The following is a 22,786-nucleotide window of genomic DNA, read 5'->3' on the forward strand; positions in this document are numbered from 1 at the left end:
CCGCCGGCGGCCCCCGCGCGGCCCATGTCCTCCGCGCCGCTGCGCTCGCCCCCCCTGCGGCCCCCCAGGATGAAGAAGGACGAGTCGTTCCTGGGCAAGCTCGGCGGCACGCTGGCGAGGAAGAAAAAGGCCAGGGAGGGTGAGTGCGCCGGCCGCGCAGGCGTCCCCGCGCGCCCCGCCCGGGTGGCTCCCCCCCCTCCCCTCCCCCCACCGCCGGGTCCCCGCGTCCCCGCGTCCCCGCCCCGCCGGGCCCCGCGCACGCGTCTCCGGGCTCTGCCGGGGTCCACGCGTCCCCCGCAGGGGGTGGCTCCCCGGCCCGCGCGCTCCGGTCGCCTGACCCCGCCGGCCCGCGCGGCGCGCCGCCGTGACCTTCGGGAGAGGCCTTGACCCTCGTTCCTCCTTCCTCCCGGGCCCTTTAAACGCCAGCCGGGGGCACTTGGGCGAGCCGGGCCGCCCCCTCCCGCGGCGGGTCGCGGATGGGCGCTCGAGCGGAAGGCGGACGTGGGGCGGGAGGCGCGTAGCCCTGCGGCGCGCACGCCGGCTCGAGTCGCCCTCCACCCGGACCGCCTGCGGGCCGACCGCACGTAGCCGTGCGCGGTCACCCTCCCTTCGCCGGGCATTTGCTGGCTCGGCCCGGGCCCGGGGGCGGGGGGGGGGGGGCCCGGCGGGGGTTCGGTGCGGGAGCCCCTGCGGGGGACGCCGCCCCCGCCCTGGAGCGGGGAGGAGGGAAGGGGGCCAGAGTGTGCAGAGGCCCCGGGCCGGGGGTGGGGGCGGGGGCTGCGACCTAGGGCGCCGGAGCTCCCCTCCCCCCTTCTGTGTGCTTCGGCAAATAATCCTAAAAAAACCACCTGCCTTCCCTTACATTTTAAAAGTTTTTGCAAAGAGTTGCCGGGGACTTCACTTCTGCCCGCCTGTGTGTGCTTCAAATGCACTGCTGTTCCCAGGGCCTCTCCGAGGACTTGCATTCCTGAATTTTCCCTTTGTCTGGCGAGGAGATTCCTCCTCTGGGACAGATTCCGGATGGGCCTCGGTGAGCCGCGCTTACAGGGAAGGGAAGAGGCAGCTGTGATAAGGCAGGTGGGGGACCTGGCCTCAGGCAGGTCCTGGAGAAAAAAGGACCTGAGAGTTAGGGGTGTGTCGACTGATCTCCTGAAGCCACCTGGGGCTGACTTAGCCCCTAAAAAGTCTTTTGTTTTTTCAGGTTGATTGTACCCCCTGGGACACATGTACCCCAAGGATGCGTACCCACGGGGACACTAACTCCCTTAATTTCCCCCTGGGACGTGTGTATTCCCAGGGATGCCTGCGTGACACTTTTCCCTCTTGGGGATGCGTTCCCTTCAGGGATTTTGGTGGAGGTGGGGGGTGCACCCTGGCATCTCCCATCAGGGAAGCTTTTACCGAATTAGATTATTCAGTTCCCGTCGGGGGAGGACTTTGTCACCTTTTAGTGGCTTCCCCATATTCCTGAACAAATTGGCCACTCCTCTCTCGAGGCTTACAAGTCATACCTCCCAAGTGAGATGATTGAGGGCCAATCTGGTCTGATGTGAATGCCCCAAGAATCCCAGCGGTCAGAGGCATCCTGTGATGAAGAGGGTGGGCAGGGATGCTTGTGGTTTGCTGTGGTTGCTTTTGTGTATGTTAGGCAGGGAGCTCTGCCTCGGTTCTCAAAGGTGGGGTGCCTGGCATACTGGGGGGGGGTTCCCCAAACAAACCAAAGGCCCAAAACCCGAATTGAGCTCAGACGTAGGCACTGGGGCGAGGCTGGGCCTAGAAGGGCTTATTGGCTTCCGACTGGTCTTCTGGACCACACGGATGCAGAGACTGGAAAACGAGGTCCTGAGTCATTGAGGGTTGCCAGGACTCTAGGAGGCCAGTTGCTTGGCCGTGTGCCCTCCCGATCTCTGTGCCGTTCATGCAGCTCTTGAGCTGGGGCGGGACCTGGCCCGGACTTCGGGCCCCTGCGGGATGGCACTCATTTGCCTACCCTGGCACCATCAGGAAGAGGGTGGGTGCTTAGAGATTGTCAGGCACTGACAGGTGTATGGTGGGTTTCATTTTCCTTTTTGTTACGAAGTTGGCGGTGATTTCAGGAGCGTGGGTGGTGACGCATCCCCTGTTGGGGCGGGGGTGAAGATTCTGGAGGTTAGAGATGTGGGGAGCCTGCAGGCACTGCCCACTGCCCACCAGATTGGCAGAGGTTGTGGTTGTGACAAGGCACAGAGAGACACGTTGGGGTGAACGTCCTGTCTTCTGCAGGACGAGATCATTTTAGGAAACGCGTTGTTCTGGGGTTCGGAGGAGCAGGTGCAGGAAGTGCCCATGGATGAATTCACGGCGTGATTAAGGCTGATGTTCTCCGGGAGGGAACCACATCGTGTCACGTGGTGGCCCGGTTTAGAAAACAGAACTGTGAGTAACTGTGGACATCGGAAAGTGTGGGAAGGAACCCTTGAAAAACCCCAGAGCTCCCCGTAGAAGGCCCGGAGACTTTCGGGAGCAACTTATTAGAAGCTGCTTTGGTTTCACTGGAGCTGGGCAGAGCAGGTGCAGGGGAAAGACTGCCCACGCCAGGTCCCCCTGGTGACCACGGATGAAAGACCCTGGAGGTCCAGTGGGCCACGAGGTGGGGCCAGGGGACATTCCAGGGACCGCAGCTGCCTTGTTAAGTCTTGAGAGGCGAGCAGGCAGCTCTGGGGCCAGGATGGCCCTGGATGGAAGGGGCCGAATGGACGGCCCAGACACCTGTCCCTCCTTTCAGAGGAAAGAAAGCATTTAGGAAGTTCTTACTGTCTTTTTTTTTTTTTTTTTTTAACATTTTAATTTAATTTTGAGAGACAGAGCATGGGCAGGGGAGGAACAGAGAGAGAAGGAGACACAGAATCTGAAACAGGCTCCAGGCTCTGAGCTATCAGCACAGAGCCCGACGCGGGGCTTGAACCCACCGACCGTGAGATCATGACCTGAGCCGAAGTCGGCCGCTTAACCGACTGAGCCACCCAGGTGCCCCATGTAAATGTACTTCCTTAGAGCAGCCAGGTTCACGTTCCCTGATGACTTCTATGCGGAACGTGCCGGTTGGTGAGGTGTCTGTTCAGATCTTGGGCTCTTTTTTAATCGAGTTGTTTGATTTCTTACTCTCGGATGCTAAGAGCTCCTTGTGTGTTTCAGATGCACGGGAGCCTTTTGTAGATATTTTCTCCTAGTCTGGGGCTCGTCTTCTGCTTCTCTTCCTGCTGGCATTTGATGCAGAAACATCGATCAATGAGCAAGATACTGATGGAGACCTCCCGCAGGATCTAAATCTAAAGGGACCATGAGGTGGCTGTGACCTTGAACTGAAGGTTGAAAGTATTAAGCTTCTTAAGTAACTTCCAGGAGAAAATCTCTACACCACCCATCTTACTTTTTTTTTTTTTTTAATGTTTATTTTTGAGACAGAGAGAGACAGAGCATGAGCTGGGGAGGGCCAGAGAGAGAGGGAGACACAGCATCCGAGGCAGGCTCCAGGCTCTGAGCTGTCGGCACCTGGTTCGAACCCACGAACCTTGAGATCATGACCTGAGCTGAAGTTGGATGCTTAACCAACTGAGCCACCCAGGCGCCCCTCTACACCACCCATCTTAAGCCCTGTCTTTTACGGAGCGATCAGCCGTGTTGATTCTGCGTAGACCCCAGCACAACCCGCTCACACATTGCTCTATAATAAGAACACCGGGATAAAGATGCTATGTAATTTAGCCCTGCGAGGTAGGAATTTTTAACTCACTGCAAGTTCTACGCGGGGCAGGAATTTCCCCCTCGTTTTATAGCTGAGAAAACACAACCTCGCCCAGTAGCCACTTCACCATGGGTTTAGTGGTTCTGGGGGTGCCTCTGCCCCCAGGGGACGCTGGCATTGTCTGGGGACATGTTGGGTGGTCGCGACTGGGGCTGGGGGTGCTACTGGCATCCAGGGGATGCGGGCCAGGAATGCTGTGCACATCCTGCAACCCACAGGACAGACAGCTTGTGCTGTAACAGCACATAGCAGTGAATTATTGGCCCCAGATGTCCGGTCAGAGTGCCAACGTGGACGACCCGGATGTTTGTTTCTGGAGGTGTCTCGAGAAGTCCAAGAGAGGGCTGAGTAGTCCCAGCTGGTGGGGAAGCAACTCTGGGCTCAGCCCCTGGAGTTGAGAAGCCCCTGCAGCCCCACCGTGAACCTGCCTGGCCTGGGGCTCAGTATCTGGGGCTCTCTGCTCAGTTTCCTGAGGGGGAGAATCCGCCTGGCCTACTTGGGCCCAGGCACCAGTCGCAGGGTCCTGGTGAGCGGGGTCCCGTTGGGGGGCAGGTTCCCAGAGTGTGCAAGATGGGAGAGCGCTCCTCCCCAGAAGAAACGAACTTTCAGACTTTCCTGAAGGTTCAGAGGATGTGTAGCCAGACCCCCTCCCCCCCCCCAAAGGGGGAGGGGGACGTCCTCCCCTTCCAGGACAGCAGAGGGAGGAGGTGGCCCTGACTTCTAGGGCCTAAGGGCACAGGTGGAGGAGTCTTGACGGGCGCTCACCTGGCAGGCTGGGAGCTGGTGATGGGGCAGTGATGGCCGCAGGCCTGTCCTCGGGAGCTGGCGATCGAGACCTTTGGGGGACACACAACCCGTTCCAGCTGGAGGAAATGGTCCCCCTGATGGCATGCAAAAGAAGGCTGGGAATTAGCCAGGAGGGGGTGGGTGTGCGGGGCTTCCCGCCAGGGGCCCTGAAGGAGACCCCGGCTCGTCCCCGGCTTTTGGGGAAATGTAGGCAGTTCACGGTGGCTGGGCTGTGGTGTGGCATGTGGGTCGCGGTCAGCCGCGATCCGCGTTACTTTAGAAGGTCTAGTGGGTGCCGGGGGTGGGAACGGCCACCGTGCGCACAGGCACAGGTGGACTTCCCCCAGGCGGTGCGGTGGGTGGGGAAGAATCTGGATTCCCAGACAGTGAGGACAGAGCAGCTGCGAAGTCGTGGCCCAGAGGCCGCTGTAAGAATGAAGACGTTTTGCGTGAAAACATCAGATGAGGCCGCGTTCTCCGCCTCGTCCCCAGCTCCCAGTGCGTGCAGGGCTGACACACCCGGGTCGCCACTGGAGTGGTAGTTTGCAGCCCATTCAAGGCATTTTGCAAACTTTGAAGTGATTTCTACATGCTGTTTTATAGCAGAGCTTAACAGCCCATTGATTGACTTTTATGTTTTTATTTTTATCTTTTATTTTTTTTATTATTAAAAAAAATTTTTTTTTTTAACGTTTATTTATTTTTGAGACACAGAGAGACAGAGCATGAACGGGGGAGGGGCAGAGAGAGAGGGAGACACAGAATCGGAAGCAGGCTCCAGGATCCGAGCCGTCAGCCCAGAGCCCGACGCGGGGCTCGAACTCACGGACCGCGAGATTGTGACCTGAGCTGAAATCAGGAGTCAGATGCTTAACTGGCTGAGCCACTGGGCGTCCCTGATTTACCTTTAAAAATAAAAACGGAATGGTGTCAACATGGAGGGAAAGAATTTGTAATGAGCTTCGTGTCTTTGGCCCGGGAGATAGGACTCTTAGAATTCCTTGCGTTTCCAGGCACGCGCGTGATCACTTTGCCGATCTGCAGGACCCTTTGAACATGAACTGCAGATCATGTTTTAGGTCAGTGGGACTCCTAACCTGTGAGAAGGGAATGAGACCATGGAGGCATGTAAGTAGGTGAGGACCGGGGCCAGGCACACGGTGGGTTCTAGAATAGTCTACGGTACGAGGAGCCAGTGTCGGGCCCACGAGGTTCTCTGAAGAACCCCGCACCCTTTTCTCCAAACGCAAATGCCTCTTCTTTGAGCCACTTCTGTTCATGGGCGGTGCGGAGGGGCAGCTCCGGTCGGAGAGGAAATGCACTGTCTGTTCATCTGTGACTCTGTTCAGCTCCTGGATTGCGACAGATTCCTTGGGGAGGTGGGGTAGAAATCACTGGAAACCGCTGTGCTGTTTTTCCTCTCTCTGGCCCAGAGGAAGTGGCTTTCAGGGAGCTTTTGGTGTGGCTTTGTAGTTTCCTTTGATTATTATCCTGATGGCGATCTTCAAGCCCAGCATTTCTCCTCGTTTGTTTCCCCAGGTCATGGGGGTGGGGAGCGGGCCGGGGGAGGGGTGGTTTTTACAAGAGACACACACGTAGGCATGTCAACTTGTACCAAACTGGGCTCTTTTTCTTGGTGGCCCACTAACATCTCTTGGAAATCCTTGCTCCGGTGAGAAAGGGAAACTGCCTGGGAGCCCAGAGCGGTGACTTTGATGCTCCTTACCTTTCTTCTTTTTTTTTTTTTTTTAATGTTTTTATTTATTTTTGAGACAGAGAGAGAGACAGAGCGTGAGCAGGGGAGGGGCAGAGAGAGAGGGAGGCACAGAATCCAAAGCAGGCTCCAGGCTCTGAGCTGTCAGCACAGGGCCGGACGCGGGGCTCGAACTCACGGACCACAAGATCATGACCTGAGCCGAAGTCGGCTGCCCAACCGACTGAGCCACCCAGGCGCCCCGCTCCTTACCTTTCTGTGCAGAGACGGCCTCTTTAGGAACAGCTAACTCTGGGTGGTTCTCTTAGCATCCTGGTCCCACCTGCCGGGCCCCAGAAGCATCAGTCGCCTTGGCAACCCCACACTCATCAGAGGAGCTCTGCTCTGAATGCCTGTCTTAACTCCCCGGAATTAATATTTATCGCACACCCTGAACTTGCTTTATCATCGTGCTCCCTGTCCGGTCGTCAGAATAATGAAGGGATGTTTATAAGACGTGAGTGGGTACGTGCTTGCTGGGAGTGGTTTTTAAGTGCTCTGTGTGATCGATCCCCGCCCCCCCACCCCTGCTGTGGTTGGCAAAGGCCAGGTAGGTACCTTTACCCAGCCGTCTCTTGGTTTCCAAACAGCCGGTTCCGTCACATAAAAGATGTACCCTAAGGAAGCAGGTTTCCTCTCTGACATCAGCTCTCGCTTTATGTAGGTTTCAGATGCAAAACCGCTTTACTTGCTAGCGAGTCTGTTTGCTGTTTATTATGTTACGCAGGGGCTGAAACAACAGATTAGGAGGCTTAGGCGTGCCCTGTAAATGTGTTGGCTTGGTGGCGTTAATCTGCTTGTCTGTACTAATTGCTGTTGGGGTGAAGAGAGCATCGTATGGAATGCGCTCAAGTCCAGAATTTTTGGCGGCTCTCGCGTCCTAGCGACCCCGCTTTCTGGTTGTCGCTGAGAACGGAGTGAGCAGGTCTGGGAGGCGCGGGATCGGCTCTGCCAAGCCGGTGGGGGGGTCCTTTACTTTTCTCCCGACTCGGAGTGTGGGGCCGTGGGAACCCCCTCGAGGCTCCGGGTTCAAGCTCCGGAGGGGGAGTGCAGTGCAGGGGAGATAGCGCTCCGCGGTTCCCGGCTGGCTCGTGTCGGCTGTTCCTCAGGAGCGCAGTGTGTTCCAGGGGGAGGCCGAGGGCGGTGGAGGAGCCAGGTCTGGGCTTTGCACCCTTGCCGCGTGCGTCTGTGCTTCACCCCTGAGCCTCTGTCCTGACGGGGCCACGCGGAGCCCGGTGGCACTGGCCCTTGGGCCATGCGTCTGAGGATAACAGGCGGGCGGAGGTGAAGTCTTATGAGCGCCTGGGGCCCTGCCCAGGCCGTGGTCCTTGAGGACGATGTTGGCAAGTGAGGGCACTGACACGGACACCAGAGCCCCTTAGGGGCCGGGCAGGGGCGGCGTGACGGCTGCCTCTTGAGAGCAGACACCGCTGCTTTTCTAACGACTGCTTGCTCCTGGGTTAAGGAGGGTTCTGGAGCAGCTAGTTGGCTCTTGGTAACAAAGGCACGTGAATCCTTTAAAACATACGCGTTTGAGGGGTGCTGGTAGTCGACCTTGTCTCCTGGCCCGCCATGACCAGGAAGCGCAGCGCACGCGCCCTTGAAGGGTATGACTGCGGAGAAGTGGCAACTTGCTCGCTTTACTGAGCAGCTGGTGAAGGGAGGTCAGCTGGGACCCTGGGAAGGGCGGTCAGCTCAGGTGCGCGTCGTCCGCCTGGGTCTCCGATGGGGCTTCCTTGCCAGCTGAGAGAACTGAACAGTAGGCAAACTCTACGTGGTTTTATGCTTTCGTGTTCGTAGTCGAAAGTAAACAGGCTCGGGCTTAGGCATTTTGAAAGGACCGCTCTTGGTTGGGGGTCTTCGAGCCTTTGCTCGTTAGCCAGAATCCGTCACGAATGTGGGTTGCCCCAAGTAAGGCTGTCTTAATCTGCCTATTTTTTTTTTTTAATTTAAACAAGCTTTTAAATTTTTAAAAAATTTTTTTGAGAGAGAGAGAGAGGGAAGAAGCAGGGGAGGGGCAGAGGCAGAATCCCAAGCAGGCTGGGGCTCAAACCCACGAACCGTGAGATCATGACCTGAGCCAAAGTCAAGAGTTGGATGCTTAACCACCCGAGCCACCCAGGCGCTCCACGCCTGTTGTTCTAAAAACACACACACTTTTGTACTTTCATTCGAAAAAACCGTAATTCCAAAGGATCTAGGCTTTGCTCTAATAGTAAGTTATTAAGGAGGGAACAGACGTTGCCTGACTCCTGGGGCTCGCTCAGAGCTTGCTTGAACCCAGCGGTCCAGGAAGCAGCTGCCGGTTCCATGGAACCGTGGCTGCTCTCAGTGTTTGCTCCCCTCTCCCCCCCACCCCCCCTCCCCCCACCACGGAGCCTGCCAGAACCATGCAGGTGCTTCTTTGTGGACAGAGCATCCTCGCAGCAGGCTGGGGAGAGGGGGACGCCGCGCTGGATGCAGATGGAATTTAAGGGAGCTCCTTCCCAAAGCCTCATTTGAAGCGTCTTGATCCCTCTCTTTTTTTTTTTTTCTTATTTTGAAAATGAGTACTGTTTTTCAAAGTAAGACCTGAACGCATCCATACCTGATGCTGATCCATACCTGATCCACACACAAGCTCGATAGAAGATCATCAGGGAAGACGTGAGGGAAAACGATTAAAAGAAGAACTAAACAGGAAGAAAAGCCAGAGTGGGGTCTCCCGCAGCCACGGCCACAGCCACGGCCACGGCCACGGCTAAGCCTTGTTGGGCTCTTGTCACGTTCCGGGCATCACCCCGTCTGTGGCTCACACAAAGCGGGGAAGTGGGTGCTATGTGCTTATTCTCAGTTTGCAGATGAGCGGACGGGGGCTGGGGGAAGCGAGGTCCCTTGCAGAGGTCATGCCCCCAGCCGGGGAGATTAAAACCCCAGCAGCCTGGCTTATAAGTGGGCCAGCCTTGCAACCTGGAGAAGTGATTCAAATGTGGATAATTTTCCCAGCTGGCTCACAGTAAAGCCGCTTTCTTCTCTGGCATTTGAGATGCACTCAGCCACGGTGGCAGGAAGGTGCTCCGGAGGAGACAAATGACATCCATTCTGTGCCGAACGGACTCACTGGCATTTACAGAAAGGAGACAGACCCCCGGCGGCTACAGTCCAGAGCCTTGCTGACTCTGTTTTCTGCCCTGCAATCGGCCAGCCCCCGCCCCGTCGTCCCCCTGCTCCCCCCCATTCTTCCCTGGCTGGGGGCCCCTTACAAATGCTGTCCCTCTGCCCCTTCGTGTCACTGGTGCCTCCAGCAGGTTGGGGCCCCTCTCTGCCCCCTTGAATGTTCCTGCCAGAGTTGCTGGCCCAGCGCCCACCTCCCTCCCCCCTGACCTGAATCCTAGGCCTCCTGCGTCCTCTCAGAAGATAATGATAAGAAGTGACCTTCTGTCACTCACCCTGTGGTCTTTGTGTATTTGCCCAGTAAGCAGGAAGCAATCAATCCATGTGGCAGTTTAGGGCCACGCATCTTGGAGCCCAGCTTCCAGGGTTTGAACCGAGTCCCGCGGCACTCTGGGGCCTCGACCTGGGGACGGGTACTTCCCAGTCCTGAGCCTCGGTTTCCTCTTCTGCAGAGAGTACTTACCTCTAGGGTTGTTGGGGAATTAAGTGGGTTATTAAATGATGTAATTTGAACTGGGCCCAGTCAAGCCATAGAGTGGGAGAAAATACTCCTAGGGTTCTGGTGCCGGTTCCCCTCCCATCACCCACTGTGGTGCCGACAGAAATTCTGATGTGGGGGTTCTTCTCCCCAGCACTGCTAAGCAGTTCTCTGACACCAGCCGGGTGTCCTGTAATTCAGCCCGATTCTGACACTCTCTCCAAGGACAGGGCTCAGCCCCACACGTCTGCCCCAGCCCTCCAGATGCCGGGCACAAGTCTGGGCCCTCACCCGTGCTTCTGACCCGTGGTGACAAATCAGAGGTTCCCATGACCCCTCCTTGGGTGCCCTTGATTTGCTACCACGGCTCGCAGAGCTCAGAGAAACGTTCTACTCGCCAGATCGCTGGCTTGCATGCAAGGGTCACTCAGAAGTGACCTCCTCGCACGGAGGAGATGCACAGGGGGCCGTGGGGGTGGGTGGGTGCCAGTCTCGTGCACTCGCACGCGCTCACCAGCCCAGGAGCTTTCCCAGCCCAGTCCTCTTGGGTTTCTACGGAGGCTTCATTACATAGGCACGATGGATGAAATCATTGGCCATCGGTGACGGAAGTCCCATCTGTAGCCCCAGAGGGCCGTGTCGGGGTGAGGGAGGCTGAAGGAGCCAGCTCTCTAATCTCCTGGTTGGCTCCCCCTGGCAACCAGCCCTTTCCTTGGGTGACTGTCTCTGTCATCACGTAGGAAGTTGCTAGGGTTTTAGAAGCCCTGGGCCAGGGAAGACCTTGCCGGAGGACCAAACAGATCTGTTTCTGTTTGGGAATTAACACAATTCCCCAAGCACCCAGCTGATAAAGGACTGCTGTCCATGATCTGTAAAGAACTCCTACGACTTGATAATAAAGAAAAACGCAATAAAAGGGTAGATAAAAGGTCTGGACAGACACTCCACCAAAGACGTATGAATGGCCAATGTGCATCTAGAAAAGCATCATTAGACATCCAGGAAATGAACCAGGTACGGTCCACACCCACCGGAACAGCTGAAATGGTCAGCCGAGGCTTGGTGGGGATGAGGGACGAACTCTTCCTTTGTGCCCTGTGGGGGGGCAGGGGGCGGTAGGATGGTTCAATCACCTAGGAAGTTAGTTGGGTAGTTTCTAAATTAAAAAAAAAAATTTTTTTTTTACATTTATTTATTTTTGAGAGACGAAGTCAGACAGGGTGGGGGCGGGGAGGGGCAGAGAGAGGAGACACAGAATGCGAAGCGGGCTCCAGGCTCCGAGCCGTCAGCACAGAGCCCGACGCGGGGCTCGAACCCGCGAACCACGAGATCATGACCTGAGCCAAAGTTGGACGCTTAACTGACCGAGCCACCCAGGCGCCTCTTGAAAACGTTACTAATACGATATTGGGGGGAGCTGCCTGGGCCAGGCGTGTAGCGAGCCCTCCATGGGTGATAGCTGTCACGTGACCACTGCCTCCAGACCCGACTTTGCCCATCACATAGAGAAGACGGGTGAAGAGAAGACCAGGGGACCCGCAGTGGCAAATGGGCGGAAAAAATAAAACAGAATGAGATCATCATGACGCGTTTGGATGGTTGCTTCCGTTTAAGAACACTTAGGAGACAGAATGTCGGCGAAGGGCCGGGAGCTCGTCAGTTGTCGTTTCTGCCTGTCGCCTGATCAGGTGCGGGCTGCAGGCGTTTGCAGCGACGGGGCGGGAGACACGGTGCCCCGAGAGCTGTCATCGTCAAACATCCCGCACTGCTGCCGCTTCTGAGAATGTCTGCACTTTGTTAGGGGAAGAGAGTGTTTTAGTTAAGTCTGACTAGAAAACATATTATTAGTATAATGAGATTTTAATGATTTGAAATTTTGTTGGAGCAGCACGCAGAATTTCAACCTTATCATGTGCAGCTGGGCTCAGCTTTTGTTTAATTTTTTGCTTGGGCCTCCTTGCAAGGACACGTTTCTACAATTATTATTTAGTTTTTCTTTCTTAGAGCCCTGCTGGTAGGCTGATCCTAATTTTCTTGCTTAGAAGATCTCTTGGGGGGGGCGGGGAATACTCTTTTTGTACACATTTAGCTGGCTTGATCCCTTCCAGGGTGTGAGTGTTGTCACTGAAGGAGATGTAGGTCTGTTTGAGATTTATGTGGAGGCTCTGCTGATTGTTCAGAATCGCCACGAAGCGGAAACGGCCCCGGATGCCCTTCAGCAGATGGGTGGATGAACACGATATGGTCTAGCCAGACAAGGGAATACTATTCGGCAGTAAAACGCATGAAGTACCAATGCGTTCCGCAACTTGGGGACGGGATACTCAGCGACAGAAGCCAGACCAAAGGCCACAGGTTGTGTGAGTCCGTAGTTGCGAAATGTACGGGACAGGCAAATCCACAGAGATGGAGTAGGAGATTCGTGTTTGCGACAGGCTTGGGAGGATGGGGAGTTCCTGGCAGTGCGGGTACAGGGTTTCTTTCTGGGGTGATGAGAACGCTCCTGACCCGACTGTGGTGAGGGCCGCAGAAGGGGTGAATATCCTCAAACTCACTGAATCGCGCACTTGACACGGGGGAATAGCACGGAGTGTGAATTCTTTGTCAGCAAAGCAGTTAGGAAAACAGCGCTTGGGCTGAGAGCTGAAGCCTGAGCTTGTCAGTTTCTCTCCCGCCGTAAGTCAGTGTCTTTGCGTTTCCAAGGTGGGCTCTTTAACCTTGGGGCGAGGATGGGCGGTCCGGTCGGCCGTGGGTTGGTGGAGTCTTCGTCCTCATTTTCCTGTCCCCGGTCCCTGCCTGTTTTGGTGGCAGCTGTCCCCCACCGAGGGGCTGCTGCTTGCTCAGATGGTCTCATCCGATCACCACTGCGATGCGTTGAGGCGGGTCTGATGCTGTCCTCGTTGGGGAAGAGAGAATGGGGACCCCCATCGGTTGTGTGTGCAGTTTTGCTGACCTTGTGTGCTTCGGGAGGGAGACTTTGATGAGGTTCCTATGGGGCTGACAAATGGTCAGAAGGTCTGAGCTGGGACAGGTGTCTGTGAAACTTTAATGTGACCTTGCCCCCGTGGTAAGAAAGGCATTTTACGCAGAAGCACCAGTTCAAACCTACATTTATTCATAGCCACGGACTCCTGTCTTCCTGTAAGTGAAGCACGTTGGCCTTTTCTATCCGATTCTGTTTCATTTCATTAGAGAAACGTGCTGGTCACACTGAGCTGATTGACGACCCTCTGGGTCAAGATGATGGTTTCAGTATGTTGCTCTGAGAGATGTAAGGAGGGAAATGAGTCAGTGGATGTTATGGGGCCCAAGGAATTTAAACTTTATTTATTTTTGAGAGAGAGAGAGAGAGAGCGCGCGAGCGCAACAGCAGGGGAGGGGCAGAGAGAGAGGGAGACACAGGATCCAGAGCAGGCTCCAGGCTCCGAGCTGTCGGCACAGAGCCCCGACGCGGGGCTTGAACTCATGAGCCGTGAGATCATGACCTGAACCGAAGTCAGACAGCCCCTCAGGCGCCCCAAGGGGCCCAAGGCATTTGAGGACTATTGTTGTTGGGCCTGGTGTCAGATGCTCAGGCCTGGCTTCTCAAACTTTCAATTGTTCCCTGTCACTCATTATCCTTTGGCCTCCCAGGCAGGTGGTCACTCCTCTATGCATGTGAGCCCCCCTGAGACCAGGGGCGGGCTGGGGGTGCAGTGGCCCTGCCCTGATGCTGGTCCAGCGCTCACGGCCCCTCGCTCTTGCTGTCCACTCTTTATTCCACGATCTTGGCCCCCTTGCTCAAAGTCAGTTGACCATCCGTGTGTGGGTTTATTTCTGGGCCGTCCCTGCCGTTTCATTGGCCGGTACGTCTGTCCTATGCCAGTCCCACACTGACCTGGTTACCGCGGTGTCGCGGTAAATTTCTTCCACTCTGTCCTTCGTTTTCGACATTGTCTTGGCGAGCTGCAGTCCCTGAAGATTCCCCATGGATCTGGGGGCGGGTTTTCCTGTTTCTGTAGAAGCCGCCACGGGGATTTTGTAGGGATTGCGTAGAAGTTGAAGATCGCTTGGGGTAGTATCATCGTCGTAACAACGTTAAGCCTTCTCATCCCCGAACGCGGATGTCTATCCATTCGTTTAGGTTTTCTTTAAGCTGCCTTAGCAGGTGTTTTGCAGTTCTCGCTGTGCAGGGCTTTTTGCCTCCTTGGTTAGGCTTATCCCCGGGAGGTTTATCCCTTTGGATGCCACGTACGTGGAAGATTTCCATGCCCGGGATTAACCGGGTGTCTAGGCTTCAGCCCTGGTTCCTGGCCAGCAGGGACCTTCTGAGTGGCCCACGTGCTGTTTCTGGCCCCGTCTTGCTGGTGTCTCACTCTGAACCCAGAGGGGAGGTCGAGGCCCTGCCGACGGGGGTGGGAGGGGGCTGGCTGCAGGGGGGATGAGCTCCTGGCCCCGGAGGCGGAATAAGCCAGCAGTGGCTCCCAGGTATCCACCTGGCAGGTCTGATAGAGGCCAGGCCCGGGCACAGGGGCCGGTGCATTTGACCGTCATTGAGCTGCATCGCAGCCTGTCTTGGTCACATGTTATCTCCCTATGCAGCCCCCCTTGGACTCACCCGATTAACGGAGGTGCAGAGGGGTGTTCGTTGCTCTGATAGCGTCAGCCGGGGTGTCGTGTTAACCACAGAAGGTGCTGCAGAAGCCTCGGTGACATCACGGGGGTTTGTCCCGGTTCGTTGTGGGCAGTGTGGAGGGTGCGGCGGGGGCTTGGAGGATGAGGTCAGAGTCTGCCGACTGGAGCCTCAGGGCCCTTATCAGTGAGGCTGGGAACGGCAGCCTGATGATCTCTGATGGCTTTGACGATTAAGCGAAGTCACGCAGGCGGAGGTTGAGCACAGAGCCCAGCTGCAGGGAGGCCCGGGGCCCCAGTGTCCTGTCTTCCTCCTCAGCTGGGAGCACACCCGCAGCGCTGCATGCTTTTCGTGCCTCCGTCCTCACCGCAGGGCGCTGTTGGGACCCATTTCGCAGATGAGGAACATCAAGGAGGGAGACGAGAGTTTGAACGCTCTGGCCTGGGGCCCGGCGCCTTGGACTTGGGGAGCTGGGAGCCACACCGAGCCTGTGCCCCCGGCCACCGGGCTGTACCCCGCCTTGTTGCCCTGCTTGCATCGCCGTCACCCTCCGCCTCGGTTTCCTCGTCTGTAAAATGGGCACGAGGAAGGCCTTCCTAAAAGACTCGTGGGGAGGTTTCCCTCCAGACGATGCCTGGGACCCACGGCAGAAGTGCAGGGACGTATTCAGGGGCCCTCAAAGCCACCCCAGGACACGGGGATAAAGACATTTGCGGGAGTAGAGCCTTGAGACCCGTGTTACTCCAGCTGCCTTCATTCACTCGCTCACTGGCTTCTTTGTTCCTTCAGAAGGCGTCGCTGGGGTGGGCATTGGGGGTAGAGCCTGGCCCGTGGCCAGCGAAAAGACATGCCTTTCTGCAGAACAGGCGGGGGCAGATGAGACCCTCCGGGCCTGCCCCGGGGAGGAGGGACCTTAAGGCATGTGGTGGGGGCCAGCCCTGCCCGGGGGCCGGGAGGGCTCCCCTTAGAGGTGGCTTTTGAGCTCATGCTGGAGGGTGAGCGGGTTTAGCACATAGGGTGTCTACAGCCAGAGGGAACAGCCTTCGGGAAGCTGAGGGGGTGAGTCGCATTCCCCCCCCCCCATTCCTGTGCTGTGAACCCAACCCCCAGCCCCCAGTACCTCCGAGAGCGACCTTATCTAGAGGGAGGGTCTTTGGGGAGGTCCCTGATCCAATGTGCATAGTGTCCTTATAAAAAGGGGGAAATCAGGACATAGGCACAATACCTTGATCCTGGGCATCCAGCCTCCAGAGTGGGGACAGAGTAGGGAGAGAGTAAGGTCCTATGTTTACACCCCCGGGGCTGTGGCCCTTAGTTACTGCAGCCCCAGGACACAAATACAGCCTGTGTGGCTGGAATGCAGGGGACAGCGGGCAGGAGTGTGTAAGGTGAGGCGGGGGGCCATGCAGAGGCTGGCTCAGGCCCCTGTCTGGTCGTGACCACCAGTGACACAGGTGACACTGTCCTTTCAGGTGAAGGATCAACGTCAGGGCTGGCCACAGCCACAGGGAGGCCTGGCTCCTTTGTCCGCTGCCTCTTTCAAGGTGTGTTTATTTAAAACAATTTTTTTTGTTTGTTTAATGCTTCCTTATTTTTGAGAGAGAAACAACACGAGCAGGGGAGGGGCAGAGAGAGAGGGAGACACAGAATCCGAAGCAGGCTGCAGGCTCTGAGCTGTCTGCACACAGCTGGACGCGGGGCTCGAACTCACAAACCGTGAGATCACGACCTGAGCCGAAGTTAGACGCTTAACCCACTGAGCCACCCAGGTGCCCCTAAGTGTGCTTATTTTTAAAGAGGGGCCCTGGCAGAGGAGACCCACTATCCAGCTGGGCAGGAGGGAGACAGAGCTGTTAATTTGGGGGAGGGGGCGTTCAGTCCTGGGGGGGGGTGGTCACAGTTTGGGGCAGAGTGTGGCCCTGGTCAGGGACATCTGTCTCTCAGTGGGCACCCGGATCCCTTCCTGCCCCAGAGACGTTGCCAAAAACCCATCAACAATAAACAACAATCCCTCCCCTCCCCCAGGATAAAGACCAGGGCCCCAGGGGGCCTTGCACTTGAATGAGGTGAGCTTAAACAGAATCCTCATCACTGCTTCCGTGTGGAGAGAAGGTCCCCCCTCGCTCGCCGAGCCGCAGGATTGTTCAGGTGGTCAGTGACAGAGATCCGGCTTGCAGTATCTCGGGCAGGAAGGTTTGTGTTACGTACGCAAGCCTAGAAAGGCAGAGGAGCGGCCTCAAAGCGCCTGACTCAGGGATGGGGCCCCCGCCGTGACCCTGCCCTGCATGTGTGGCTCACGTGCCTACAGCATCGCAGGGGTGGGGGTGGAGGGCCCTGCCTCCCCTCCCCCTCCCCCGGGCCACCAGGTCGGCCCCTGGTGTCCTATCCCGAGGCCGGGTCACCCGCGCACCCTCCTGTGTCGAGCTGTGCTGACATGAGCCCCACCACCGAGATCTTGTGGCCACGTGGCCCTGGGAGCTGGCTGCAGGCCCGGGTCCCCGGCCCCCCGGCTGTGCTCAGGGCTGGGCCGCCTTCCCAGAGAAATGAAATGTGAGCAGAGTCTCCTCGTCAGGAAACGTCAGGAAACGGAGGCCCCGAGAGGGGGTGGGAAGCCGGGTCTCTTGCCGAGCGGCCTTCTCCCCGAAGCCGGCAGGCTTCTGTGTGTCGCTGTCAGAACGGACGACCCCGTCCACGAGCCAGGGCGCTCTTTTCCTCCCCCCTTTGCCCGTTGAGCCACCGGACGAGGACCTTAGCTCCCGCCTCGGGGTGAGCTGCAGCCTGATGGATCTGGGGGTGGTTCCGGACCTCTCCGCCGGGGACTCATGCGGTGCCGCTGGCGCTCCGAGCTCCGTTAGGTTTCTCCGAGGCGTCGTCCCCACGGCTGCCCGGGCCCCACTGATTGGTTTTGATTTTCCTCTGTGTTGGAGCGATCCGGTTTGCAGCACGGCTTCTGAGCGCCTTGCGAGAGTTCTAGGGGCTGCGGTAGCCCTGGAGGTGCCAGCCGGAAATCCAGCTTGAACTGGTACCTCGCTGCTCTGAAAGGCGGGGGCCACCTGTCTGCCCAGGACGTGGGCTCAGCCACCCGGAACGTGACGCGAGTGCATTTTGGGGCACCGGCCGCGCAGGCCTCGGCCTCTGCACGTCCCTGGCAGGGGTGGGCTCGCTGCGCCCACCGTGAGCGAGCCCCGCACCTGCTCCGTACCGTGGGCAGGCAGCGCCTGGGGTGCCTGTGCGGGGCTCACCCAGGTCCCTCCCTCCACCGCTCAGCCCCCCCACCCCCCACCCCCGCCCCGCCCAGCAGGGTCTGCAAACCTCCGCTTGCAGACAGACAGATGGGAGGTTCTCTAGCCTTCGTGGCAACCACTCCACTCTGCCCTTGCAGCCAGAGAAGATAGTGAACGGGTGGGCGTGGCCGGGTTCCAATAAAGCTTTATTTACAAAAAACAGACCAGAGGCCAGATTTGGCCCCCCAGGGGTTCACTGGCCCCAGTCTGTGGCATAGACTCCATGCTCTAGATCCGAGGTATGTATCCTTTCTGTCTTCTTAAACTGTTATTGGAAAAGAAATGCCAATGGCCCAATCCCCCCGGGGACCTTCCGCACCTGTTAAGACTCTATATGCTACAGACCGGTAGGAAGGCACAGGACCTAGGTCACTTGTCCCCTCTTAGCTCGGTGACCTTGACATGGGCCCAGCCTCGTCCCGTTGTCTGAACAAGGGCTTTGATGGCAACAGCTCTCTTACCAATGCCAGGATTGTTCCAAGAATTAAATGAGTTACGGGGCGCCTAGGTGGCTCAGTCGGTTGAGCGCCCGACTTCGGCTCAGGTCATGATCTCACGGTTCGTGGGTTCGAGCCCCGCGTCGGGTTCTGTGCAGACAGCTCAGAGCCTGGAACCCGCTTCGGGTTCTGTGTCTGTCTCCCTCGCTCTCTGCCCCTCCCCCCTCCCCCGCTCCCGCTCTGTCTCTCTCTCTCTGTCCAAAAATGAATACAAGTTAAAAAATCACAAAGAATTAAATGTGTCGACACGTGGGAGAAGGCCCCGTAAGCTGTGACGTGTCACCTGAGTGTGCCCGCATTTGTCACCGGGTGCAGAGAAGAGAAAATTGGGCAGAGAACTTGCCGCTGGGAACAGGCCGGGGGTTTATTGTTGCCTGTGCCATGCAAACGCCCCTTTTAGGTGCTGGGGTCTGCTTTTTGCCGTCTGCTCTGTGGAACGAAGTGCCCGGTGCCCTGTGGCTCTCTCCCTCTCAGTGCTGCCGGCTCCTGAGCCCTGTCTGTGTTGAGTAACAGCCACGAGAGGAGAAACACAGATCTTCCATGACACTTTACCCAGGCAGCCATGAAAGTCTTCCTGCCAGTTGGTGGAGAGGGTCTCCCTTGAGAGGTGCCATGTAATCGAAGACAGGTGCTTTGTGGCTGCAGATTCCCTGCTGCAAAACACACATGTAACCCTGACGAAGTGAGAGGGAGAGCCAGGAAGGGGGGTTACATCACGCGGGCTGTTCGTAGGCGCTGGCGGGGGGGGGGGGAGGAATTACAAATAAAATTCAGCGGAGACCGTCCCGCTGGCGAGGCTGCAGCCGTCTGCAGCCTGTGACTCCATCCCTGGGCGTCTGGCCGTTAAGGAGGGCCCTTGAGGCCCAGCCTGGACGCGAGCCAGGCGAGGGGCTCTGTGTCTCCGTGGGCTGGTTTCAGACTTGGCCACGGCCGCCAAAGGGAGAGGAGGAGCTGCCCGCACTCCCTCTTGGTGGAAGGAGCACTTTCTCTGGTTGGCGTGCGTTTGGTAAGTGACGCCCACGTGATGGGTTGAATCGTATTAACCGCCCCCCCCCCCACCCCACAAAAGATGTCCTGACCCCAGGGCCTGTGCATGTGACCTTATTTGGAAATAGGGTCTTTGCGGATGTGATTTAGATGTAGGTTAGGACGAGGCCCTGGAGTGGGGCGGGTCCCTGATCCGATCGGATTGGAGAAGAGAGACGTCACACAGGGGCAGACATAGAGGTGAGGCAGCCACGAGCCGCGGAGCCCTGGGGACTGACAGTCACCAACAGGCACCAGGGAGAGGCAGGAAGGACCCTCCCCGGAGCCCTCAGAGGGGGCACGGCCCTCCACCTTGCTCTCAGTCTTGGGGCCTCCAGAGCCGTGGGTCTGTGTTAAGCGCCCCCGGTTTGTGGTCGTTGGTTATAGGTGCTGTCTTAGTCTCTGGCCTCGGACCTGCTGACTGCCTCAGTGGGTCTCCAGCCAGTGTGGCCGCGAGTGAATTTGAAGGTCCCACGTGGACGTCGGGGTAAGGCGCTGACCCGGAAGCGCTCCAGGCCTGGCCGCCCCCCGAGAGGCGGTGTGAACGCCGACCAGGCAGGGGTCCAGGTAGGCCTAGGATCCAGGAGAGGCCGAAGGACGTCAGACTCCCCCTCCTCCCCCCAGTCCCAGATCGCCCGCCCCTTGGAAGTGTGGAATACGTGTGTTACGAAAAGCCGGGAATCTTTTCTTGCAGGGGTCCGAAGAGTAAATATTTCAGGCTCTGTGAGCCATCTGGTCGCTGTAGAAACCGTCAGTGCTCCCGCTGTCGCGTGAAAGCAGCTGTAGGCGATACCTAAACGTATAGGTGTGGCCGTGTGCCAGTAAAGCCCGTTGGAAAAGTAGGTGTCGGGCCAGATTTGGCCCACTGGCAGTCCTTTGCCAATCCCATTTTTTTTTTTTTAACTTTTATTTATTTTTGAGAGATACAGAGACAGAATGCAAGTGGGTTAGGGGCAGAGAGAGAGGGAGACACAGAATCCGAAGCAGGTTCCAGGCTCTGAGCTGTCAGCACAGAGCCCGACGCGGGGCTCGAACTCACGGACAGCGAGATCATGACCTGAGCCAAAGTCGGAGGCTCAACAGGCTGAGCCACCCAGGCACCCCAAGAATTTCCTTTCTTTGTGAAGCTGAATCATATTCCGCTGTATGGATGGACCACATTTAGCTTATCCGTCCGTCCATGGACGCTTGGTTAATCATGCCGCTGCGTCGCAACGTATCAGTTAAGCGTCTGACTCTTGATTTCGGCTCGGGTCATGATCTCGCGGTGTGTGAGAGCGAGCCTCCCATCAGGCTCTGTGCTGACAGCATGCAACCCACTCCAGATCCGCTGTCCCCGCCTCTCTCTGTCCCCCCCCCCCCGATCTGTCCCTCCCCTGTTCTCTCTCTCTCAAAATAAAAAAAAACTTTAAAAAAAAAAGAAAGAAGGAAGGAAAACCTGCCACCACATGGATGAACCTTGAAGACATTATGCCAAGTGAACGAGTCACAAACGGACAGACACTGTATAATTTCACTTCTGCGAGGTCCTTGCGGGAGCCAGATTCCTAGAGACGGAAAGTAGGTGGGGGCGACAAGGGCTGGGGGTGGGGGGGATGGGGAGCTGTTTCATGGGGACCAAGTGAAGGTGAAAACGTGGAGGTGGACGGGATCCCGTTGTGTCACCATCGGAATGTACTTAATGCATCGGACTGTCCACTCAACGGTGGTTAAAGTGGTAATTTTTCTGTGAAGTGTATCTCACAATTTAAGAAACCAAGGGAAAAATTTCTTCCCACGCCGTGCGTGTCCCCGGGACTCTTGGGATCGCCCATCTGCGCGGCTCAGCTCTGTGATGTGGCCACCCCGCCTCTTTGCACCAGTGTGTCGGGTCCCGGGCCAGGAGCACGGTGACTCAGGGCTGAGGAGCACCTGGGCTGAGTTTTGACTTAGACGGAGAGCAGGTGGCCAGGGGTGCGGATGGCGATCTTCCCCTTCTGCCCGTAGCGCCCCCTACCTTCTCCTTGGACAGATCGCCCTCTGAGCCCTGGTTTTCCCATCAGCGGATGGGCATAGCCTCGGGGTGTCAGGCTGATTTCTAGAACACAACCAGAGACATCACCTGGGAAGCGCTCCGAAAGGCAGGTCGGCTGAGAGCCAGCACTGGGGTCCTTGCGGGGCCATTGGTGGGAGAAGTCAACACATTTAAGAGTAAATTAAATTAGGGGATTTGTGGTCATTGGCGGCGTAAAGGATTTTCTGAGACGCGCCATGTACCGAACAAGACCTAGCACGTGGCGGCAGGCTCCCTAAATATTTGTTAGAAGGCAGGATAATTTTATGAGCCAGTCGAGCCATATATAATGGGATTATTTGGTTCTCAAACTAATGAAGTGACTGTAGGGCAGGAGCAGCTGCTAAAAATAATCTGCGCTGGTAGAAAATCCAAAGACCGAGGGGAGGCTGGTGCTGGATTCCAGCCAGGAACGAGGCCCAGAGGGAGCTGGCACACGGTGTCCCGGGAGTCGTCTCCGAGGGCCCGTGTGGGACCACGGTTCAGAGCCTGGACTTACCCGCACTCTGAGCAGACCTGTCTCAGGTCTGCGTTGGCCGAGCTCAGGAAGTGAGCGGGTAGAACCGAACGCACACCCACTTTGTGGCTTTAACAGCGAGAAGCGCGGCCGGGGTCCCGAGTCTCGGTCCTCGGCCCCTGGCGCCTGGGGTGTGATGGAGCGGGGGGGGGGGGGGGGGGGGGGGGGGCGCGGAATCCGTCCCTCCTTGCCTTTTCCTCGTTTCTGGTGGTTCCCACGGTCCTTGGTGACAGTCGGCTTGTAGACACGTCACTCCAGTCCCCACCTCTGTCGCCGCACGGCCACCTGCCCTCTGTGTCTGGTTTCCAGACTTCCCTCTTCCTCTTGGCACACCAGTAGTGACCTCTTCCTTTTTATTTTGTGAATTTTTTTAATGTTAATTTGTTTTCCAGAGAGAGAGAGAGAGAGAGAGAGAGAGAGAATGAGCAGGGGAGGGGCAGAGAGAGAGGGAGACACAGAATCTGAAGCAGGCTCCAGGCTCTGAGCTGTCAGCACAGAACCCGAGGCGGGTCTCGAACTCACAAACCGGGAGATCACAACCTAGGCTGAAGTCGGAGGCCCAACCGCCTGAGCCACCCAGGCGCCCCTGACCTCTTCTTGGTAGCACCTGCGAAGGCCCCCTCTCCCAAGTGGGGTCACGTTCGGGGGTTCCAGGTGGGTACGAATTCTGGGGGGACGCCATGCCTCCCACAGTACCCCGCACTTAGTACGTGCCTCAAAGCCGTTAGTTATCATTACTGATTATTTTCATGGACGAGGGTGTGATGACGATAAGCCGTAAGCCCGTGGTTGATCATGTTCTATCTTGGTGCTGCACATTTGGCGGTTGGTCTTGAAGTCTGT

At 57.2% G+C, this 22,786-nt stretch overlaps 1 protein-coding gene across 1 annotated transcript in view; it reads left to right on the plus strand.

The window, feature by feature from the left end:
- PARVB (parvin beta) overlaps positions 1–22,786 on the plus strand; it is a 102,976-nt gene continuing 80,190 nt past the window's right edge. The window contains exon 1 of the mRNA XM_042948075.1: positions 1–139. Within this exon, the coding sequence (XP_042804009.1) occupies positions 25–139 (115 nt within the window). The 5' untranslated portion in view covers positions 1–24. The remainder of the gene's footprint in view (positions 140–22,786) is intronic.

The sequence above is a fragment of the Panthera leo genome, chromosome B4, assembly GCF_018350215.1.
Source record: "Panthera leo isolate Ple1 chromosome B4, P.leo_Ple1_pat1.1, whole genome shotgun sequence".
NCBI classification, from domain to species: domain Eukaryota; kingdom Metazoa; phylum Chordata; class Mammalia; order Carnivora; family Felidae; genus Panthera; species Panthera leo.